General features: G+C 45.1%; 1 protein-coding gene across 1 annotated transcript; it reads right to left on the bottom strand.

Annotated features, from left to right (window-relative positions):
* Window positions 1–738: 738 nt before the first annotated feature.
* Window positions 739–6,928, bottom strand: cnppd1 (cyclin Pas1/PHO80 domain containing 1). The gene is made up of 8 exons (XM_083633873.1): window positions 6,764–6,928; window positions 6,200–6,302; window positions 4,592–4,673; window positions 4,359–4,479; window positions 4,074–4,202; window positions 3,919–3,980; window positions 3,716–3,833; window positions 739–3,407 (listed from the first exon to the last, which is right to left on the bottom strand). The coding sequence occupies exons 1-8, from the start codon at window positions 6,824–6,826 to the stop codon at window positions 2,664–2,666; spliced, it is 1,422 nt and encodes a 473-aa protein (XP_083489999.1). The 5' UTR covers window positions 6,827–6,928; the 3' UTR covers window positions 739–2,663.
* Window positions 6,929–9,010: the final 2,082 nt, after the last annotated feature.

Here is a 9,010-nt window from a genome sequence, read left to right on the forward strand (position 1 = left end):
AACTACTGTATCGCTGAACTATCACTTCAACCAAATCAGCACACACATTTAGGCTATTCTATGTGATCTCCTCTTGATAACTAAATGTAATATGTTTTCACTTCCATTCGCCTCCCCTGAAACTGCTTGGAATGGAGCCCCCCTGTGGAGGCCCGCCTCCCACTTTGAAAACCCCTGTTATAGACGGTTTTACCTTGACAACATAAAACATTCTAAATTGAACCCCAGGTCACTTCCTGTTGCAGTGTTTGCTAATAGTGCTGTCCTCTTATAGGACAGGAGGACTGTGAGTCCGTGAAAACCGGTCGAATGGCTAATGTAATATGCATGCTTCAAACTAGCCCAAACCAGTTCTACAATACACACTATTAAGATCAAGTCTATTCTTACATGATTCTCACACAATGAACACTAGTCTGAGGGCTAAACTTATACAGGTAATGATCACATGAAGATCCTTAACTGAATACTCCACTATGATATTCTGAGCAAAGCACACACTGTTCTATAGGATTCCCTACAGGGAATAAAATAGAACACGGTGTCCTGTTTGATCTATTAAAATATTAGTCCAGCTACAGATTCAATGTTAAGACAGTGAATGCCATCTGTGAGAGACCAAATAAATAGTGGGTGTTGGCTATGGAGTCAGCTATCAGTAAAGTTTTAAAGCATGCAATCTCAAGTTACATTTGATTATTATTGGGCTTAGACACACAGATCATAATCACAAAGATATTTTTTTTTATTACGGATGGGCTTTTCTACAGATTTTTACATTTGTATTTTACACTGTTTACAAAATTAAAGGACATTGTGCATCAAAACTCTCAAATTCAGATGCTTTGAGGAATTTGACAAAGATTCAATCTGGAAAAAAATTGCCTTTTGTAAGAAACATCCATGTAAAATCAATCAAGTAAATGTCAAAAGAAACCAGTATTGTTCCTTTGTCACAGGAGGCTAGGGGCATTGAATGGACAATGAATGTGACAATGCAGTAACCATGGACTGCCACACGCCATGCTGCAATGGAGGAAGTTGTGCAAATTCCACACCCCATATTCTGACTGCAGTATGGCATCATCAGGTCTTATCCATGTCAACAGAATCGTTATCAAACGGTTACAGAGCTTCATTTGAGTAAGTGCTATTCTGTATCCAAAATATTCACTCAAAAAAGACCAAGCAGAATAACAAAATATAAGCTAAATTACAGTGGTACTCAACCTTGCCATACTCAGGAGACACACTGACCAAAAAAAGCTTTGAAAGAGCCACAATCCCCCAAAAAGTCCCATTCCTCCCATTATTTTTTATTCGATTTTTATTTATTTATTTTAAGTAGGACTTAAAAGAGCCACAACTACCCATAAAGGAGCCGTATGTGGCTTTAGAGCCTCGGGTTGAGTATCACTGAGCTAAAACATTGGGAGTCCATCACCCTGATAGTCAGTCTTGCCTTTAGAGAATGAAAAATGTACATCTCAACAGTGACTTGTAAAATCTCATGTGATTAAGTTTAGGCCTATCCCGACTCCCGTAAAAGCGCTTTCAAAGTTGTGGAGCACCTGCTGCAGAAATATGAACGCTCCAACCATAAAACTTAAAACACCAGATCCACTGCATACTATGACGCATTCAATAGAAACGGCAAGAACAACAAAAAGGCTTGTTTGAGGAGCAGGTGGCTGTGCCGGTGCTGTCTGTGTGGTCAAAGACAGTTACACTGAGGTATAGAGAGACTATCAATCTTCATTCAGATTGTCTACTCAAGTTCCCTTTCCTTACTGCTAATCCCTCGATCAAAGTTGTTTTTAGAGATCAAGGGAAACTTACAAAAAAAAAGATGCATTTAGACCATTTGAAAATCATTTCTCGGGTGCTAACAAAAAGTATCAGCTATGCTAATTCAGTGTCTGAAGCATTGGTGTGACGCATTTTCATATGGTAAACCAACAGCTGCTTAAATGAAAACCTAAAGCTAAGCAAAATGAGGAACCAAACTTTTTAGCTGAAAAAGTAAACTAGTTAACTCCCTTCGTCCAAGATCCTGAGCCCCATCATAAAAATAAAAAAAACATACTGTGAAACTCATCAACTTCCAGATGCTGGTCAACACTTTCTCCAACCTGTCAAGTAGCAACCAGCTGTAACATCACAGCTGTGATGTATGAAAACTCAATTGAAAACATCACAGGGCCCGCACACATTACAGCCTCACAAGCCTGAACTTTCCAACAAGGGTACACGTCGGTAGCAAAACAAACATGGGGCAGCCAAGGAAAACCTGTCAAACCAGAAATACCAATTTCCATATTATCCAAATCCGTTTTAAATCCCTTGTGATCAACTATGTCGAAAAATGTTAAACGAGACACATGAAAACAACTATGGCATCTTACTTATGGCAAATATTTGCGAAACGCAGGAGAACCTCCGCTGTTGTCATTCTATAGTTTTGAACTACTGTATAAGTGAGTTTGTGTGTTCACGCAACTGTGCTGCCTGTCACCCCAAAAAATCCTGTCCGAAAAGTGCATACTTTTGCCTCATCGGTAAGCTGTGGAAAAGTGTACAAAAGCATCACGGTTGAGGAGTATGAAAACAAAGCTGGTTTAATTTCCACAGTCCACCACGGGTCAATAACGGTGGAGTTGTCTCTAGCCGGGCATGAGCAGAGCCTGGGCTTTGTCTAGGGGCAGCATGGATTCTGGATGGCAGGGTCCCGGCCGGAGAGGGGGCAACACCCCCAAGCGGGAGTTCAGATGTGGTGCCGCCCCAAGAAGGCTGGACGCCAGCCACGGTGTCGGGTGCCGACGGTTACCGAGGGGCCCACGAGCGAGGAGTGTCGAGGTGGCGTTCCTGGGCCCACACTGAAGTGGAGGGAGGGATGCCAGACAACCGGGGCAGAACAGGGAGGCAGCAGACCAGGTTTTGGCAGTTTCCAGCTCAGGCGTTGGTTCAGGGTGTATGTGACCCAGCGAGGCGAGAAGGGAGCCCCAGAGACACAGTATAGATGTCTGGGAGGAGGACGCCGCCAGGGGATCGTGTTGCTGGTTGGCCCCAAGGGCATCGGGCTGGCCGGTCGCACTCTCGTTGCCCTGGAGGAGGCAGGGCAGGCGGAGGGCTGGAGCGGAGGGTTCTGCGGGGAGGCGGAGGGCTGGAGCGGAGGGTTCTGCGGGGAGGCGGAGGGCTGGAGCGGAGGGTTCTGCGGGGAGGCGGAGGGCTGGAGCGGAGGGTTCTGCGGGCAGGCTGGAGGTCTGGAGGGGGACCTGGCTGACTTCAGCGAGAGCTGGAGCCAGAGGCTGGCTGCTCCTGGGGAGACTGAGCTGCTGCAGCACGGCACTGGTGGCGATGAGGCCGGCCACACTGGTCAGATAGACCAGGCCAAGCATACAGGACACCTGAGAGAAGAGAATTCAAAACTGACGTCAAATTTTATTTAGGGCCTTCACATTATAGAACAAAACAAGGCGCCATTTTGCACGGTACACCCCCCCCCCCCTACACATCCCACCCAAATCAGCCATTTTGTGTCTAAAAGGCAAGTAGTAAAACAGCTGCAAGCAAGACTTTGATTAAAGCCCCAGGACTGGACCCATCCCGGGGCTCTAATCAATGTCTTGCTTGCAATTGGTTTCATTTCCTGCCTTTTTAGACACAAAACAGCTGATTTAGGAGGGATGTGAAACAGGTGGATTCTCCTTCTCACCTTGGTGAAGTGCTGGTACATGGATGTGAGGGCCTGTCTCCATACCAACTGCTCCAGCAGCACACAGAGGTCAGTGTAGGTGAACCAGCCGCGTTTCATCCCCTGCCTCTCTGCAATGCTGGGAAACAAGAGGCCAGGAGTCAATCAAACCAAGTTGACTCTCTCACAGACACACATTGTGTTGGTAGTAAATGAGCACCAACCTGGTTTCCAGTTGATTTAATATGTCAAAGAAATCACTAGGCTCGGTGAAGAGGCTCCACTCCTGCAAGGTATGATGGAAGATGTGACGCAATGCTTAGTAGGCAAGGGACAAAAACACAAACGAGAGCACAAACTCACACACGGGCGAACTTACAATGGCGTTCAAGAAATTAATCTCCAGGGTGTTGACCGTCTCGATGTCCAGCTTCCCCGCTGCCCCCCACTCATCGTTGAACACCTCCTCATCCTCTCCTTCATCATACAGGTACTTGCTGGCAACCATCTGAGAGACGGTGACAAATGCACACATCAGTGCTAGTAATCCCCATAGTCGGGGCGCACGAGGAATTAACCGATGAATGGTGAAATGAGCATTTGAACATTCCAGAAACAAACACAGTGACCCATTTAGAATGATCTTTGAACCCAAAACACATACCATGGAGATCAAGAAGAGGTCAGAGGAGGACATCTTTTGTAGATATTCGGGGTTTCTATGTCGGAGCCTTTCTATGTAAACGAGAGCCAGCATCATGGCACACGGAGAGATGCAAGCCTCCCTGAAGCAAAGACGCAGATTTGTTCAATGTTAAGACTGGCTGACCCCACACTTGACTTGACTTTGAAATGTCAAATCTGTATCTATGTACATTCAGCACCCACAGTACAAACCTGGCAACATGAGCAGCATACTTCTTGTGGAGCTTTCGAATTGGGCTAGGGGCCGATTTCTGCAGGATTTCTACTGCAATGTCTGGAAAGCCAAGAAGTAGAAGAAGACATGAGTGGCCTCATTATGCAATTATTTCTACCTACGTATGTCTGTGAGTCAATTATTTCCATTGGACATAACATATTGCATGTACTGTACATGTCAGCTAAATCTGGATGTGCAAACTTAGCCCCATATGTGACGCTACTGTACTCCGTATACACTCGTACAGTGCTAGCGTCACACTCACTTCCATAAGGCAATAGGGGAGAACGGCTGTTCAAAACGCTCTCCTACCCGTCTACGACTTCCGATTGCCAATTGCCGATATAATAGTCCTCTAATTTACCCAGGGCGGTTAAGATGATACTGCTGCGTGAAACAACCGTTTAAAAGCAGTCTTTCCATAGCCTGTGCTGAATTTACAGCAGGGCGTGTGTTCGATCTCACTATCATGGTGCATTGCTTGCACGCGGCGAGCTAACAATGCAGTCACATGGAGACGGCGGCTCAGTGATCAAATCATCAAATCCAGCGCAGCTGGGAAGCAAAACATGTCATGCAATACTCAAACTAGTTCAAGTTCATTTCTATGTCCCAGAAGGGCACTTTGGGTTGCAGCAAAACATAAAAACCAAAACTACCAAGCTTCCTGTCGGCACTAGGAAGCTTCTCCTCTTCACGCAGCAGTATCATTTTAACAGCCCTGGCTAAATTACTGGCTTCCGTAAGACCATTATATCTTAGGATCTGCAATCGGATGTCGGAGACGGGTAGGAGAGCGTTTTGAACAGCTGTTCCCCCCTATTGCCTTATGGAAGTGAGTGTGACTCTAGTACTGTACGAGTGTATACAGAGTACAGTAGCGTCACATATGGAGCTAGTGCAAACTATACGTAGGGTCCCTCTGGAGTTACGTTCAGTGTTTTTGCTGGGGGTACGGGGCTCAGTCTCTTATGGGTTACGCCCACTGACGCCAAACTCAATTTTTACTGTTGTCTTGCTTGTCACTAAGTGCGTCCGACTGCTATAACATGACTTTAGACCCGTTATGAATCAGTGGGGTCTTTTCTAATATTCGGGCTAAAAACCGAAGCTCAGACCAATGTACAAAATTCACATCCGTGCTCATTGTTTTGAATGGCGAGTTAGCCCCCAGTTCCGGGTTTGCTATATGGCGTGTGCCTTTATCGCAAAATAACTTGGATGTGGAGGCGAAATTATGTCATATCCGCTTTGTTAGTGTTCCATTTGCAGAAAATTGGAGCTGGGAAGTTCACTGTTGTGAGTCTGGTCGGCGGCTGCTGATGCGAAATACCAGCCCTGGTGACGTCACCGTCATAGCTTATGACCTTTGAACCGTAAGATGACCAGTTCCCAGTAACAGTGGAATGCACGATTACTATGCCGATGATTTACTGAAGCATGTGCAAGTTGCAAAAACATTTAAAAGACCACTGCAAAGGTTTTTGTACCCACTAAGTTAAAGGTAGGGGATATGTTTCAGATAGTATTTAAATGCATGTAATGTGAGTGGAAATAAATACGATCATGGCTATTTGACTCACCTGTAACAGGGCAAGAGAGGGCGTCTAAAGAAACATCTTGGTCCAGGCCATAATACAATCGCTTTCTCACTCGTTCAGACAACTTCTGGTGTCCCGGAAGAAACTGCAAAAACATTCGGGTTGTTGTTTAGGTACACGATCACAAATAATGGAGCAGCAAAGCAAACTGTGTGTTAACTTTTCCAACAGCAAGCATTTCATTTAGCTAACTTTAAATAACCAAACGTTTATAGCAGTTATTGGCCATCGCTAACGCTAGGTGGCTAACTTGTGTGCTAACGTTAGCTAAAGTTAACCTCAAACCTCACACTGTTCACGCGAGGCCCTTAACGTGAACTGTCATGTCTGTCATCATCAGGAAACATTGGCAATTACCATACAAGCTATTATCCACTAAGCCGGTTTACACGAAACGTTATTTTAAGCGAGAAACATTCGGCATAGGCCAATTCGGGTCCGGGGACACGGTCTAGCTTAGCTACTTCACCTAGCTAACGCTAGCTAGCTAACATGAGCAAGAATGCTAACGTTACGTCGCGTGTTGTTGTCAGCTTAACAACATACCGTGAATTCCTGAAAGTCCGACAGTTGAAACGTCCTTTCGTTAAACAAGGCGTCGAAATCCATAATGGCTATTTAACATTAGCTAGCTAAACTAGTTAGTTTAGCAAGCTGAATGTTGGAAAGGCGAACGCTTTTAAGCTTGACCTGGGCCCCCGCCTTGCTGTGCTGCTGGGCACTGACAGCCTACGATTGTATCTGCGCGTGCGTTTCCCTCTCTTTCCAGACCGACACAGATGGGAGGGGCTGCAGTTACACAACATTTGTTGACAGTAGTAGTACAGTCCAGTCCCACAGAGGGCGCAGGCAAGGAACAGCTGAGCTGATGCATTGGCGCCTGCGCATACGGTTTTAGCAGATCGAAGTTAGTTTCCATCTATATATATCTATATCAATCAATGGAACTCTAGCTCTAGGTTACCTTAAAGTCGAACTGAACCCCTAGTGGCGCGGGTCGGAGTGCGTTCACAGACTGAAAACATGTCTGAGATGAGAGGCGGATTATAGTAATCTTGAAAAATTAACTTTTGATGTGAAAAAGTGTGAAAACTAAAGAAATTAGATTTTTGTGATTTTTTTTTGGCATAGATTATTAAATAGGTGCACTGCATACCCACGTATTTGAACTAAAATTAAATAAAAGTAATTTTTGGGTTCAGCTCGACTTTAACGTTACTAGTACCAGATATTTTCAATATTACTTTGATATCCCATCATATTTGCTAGTACAGACAGAGCCTACTCAATGTGCCTGTTTCATTGTTCAATCAGACCTGAAAACTCATGGAGAGCGTAAAAGATGACAGACAGTTACGGGGGGGAAGGGGTGTATTCCAAGCATAGGTTGCACAAGGTCTTCCCTTCTGAGGGCACACTGTCCCATGGTTTTTGGTTTTGCCCTTCACTGTCTGGATTCTGGACCAACATATTATTTGATTGGTACTCTAAGCCCACAAAATAACCCTTCAGCCGGAGGCGGAACTCACCATCTTTGGGTGCCCGGAATCCTCTCTGCTCCTCCCTACGGCTGGACAGCAGTCTCTGACACAGGACTGTTGCCAAGAAACTCATTCTGAAGGAATGGAAGTCCTCCTCTCCACCTTTTTAGGTGTGGTTGATGGACAGGGCCAGAGACCTTTACTATAGACAGACACCACAACTTGCAGTTACTGCCTGTATCTGTCCCACAGAGGTTTCGCCACTGCCATGCCCCCTTAGGAGACTGGTCAGTCAATGAAGTGTCATACCATTGACAGACAGCCAATCACAAGCCGAGAACCATGCCCATTTAGGAGACTGGAATTGTTCCATTTCTTACAATTGGCGGAGCCTGGAGTAGGGTGGCTGTAATCATCATCATATAAAAGGCAGCAAGTGGGCTTTGTCTGTTTGATTACATTTTTGTCCCACATTTCTGATGATTTCACAATGTCTATGCCATCATCAGTGACATCATTATTGACCAAAACTATCTATGACATCACTGATGTCATAGGCATTGTGACTGATGCGAAGTTGAGCAATTGTGCGCTGTGCATGCCAATAGAGCAGGTGAGGCCACGCAGCAGCTGAGGCCGCACAGCGGCCGAGCTGCAGGGCCAGTTCAATCAAGTGCGCGAGATATCTACTATTAATAAAGGTCTCTGACATGGCATCAGTTATACGGATGGAGAGACTCAGGTTCCTGAGGACAAACTCACTCGGCTGGTTTCTCATAGACCCCTTGCGTGGGATCCTATGTACAACATCTCTTGCGAAAACATAAGCACTTCACACGGCTGGTAGCACCACGTCGTAATATCATATTTATGTATGCCTCTTTCTTTTTCCTGTGTCTGAGAGGTTCCATTTTTTTCTGAAAAATACTGAAAAATAAAATATAGATATTTTTTAACTCTCTATTCACATTATGTACCCACGACCCATTTGACCCGGTTGTGTGGTCGTGTGACGACTTCCGGCAAAAAAAGAAAGAAAATGGCTGGCTGCTCCATTATCATCTAACTCTGAATTAACTAATAATTTAGCCAATTGTATGCAACAAACCAAATAAAAGCAAACGGCAATGTCTAAGAATGCAACGCCGTGTAACTGGCTCATTAATTCTTGCATTCCAGGGAATTAACGTCTGCAGGTCTTATAGACGTAAGTGGCTCGAGCTGCACTTGGAGGAGAGAAAACAATCTGAAGCTTTCTTTGTTGGAGGCCAGGTATGTTTTACAAGAAAGTGTTCGTCATTGTCGACCATAA

This window comes from Poromitra crassiceps (genome assembly GCF_964638095.1).
Source record: "Poromitra crassiceps genome assembly, chromosome: 3".
Taxonomy (NCBI): domain Eukaryota; kingdom Metazoa; phylum Chordata; class Actinopteri; order Beryciformes; family Melamphaidae; genus Poromitra; species Poromitra crassiceps.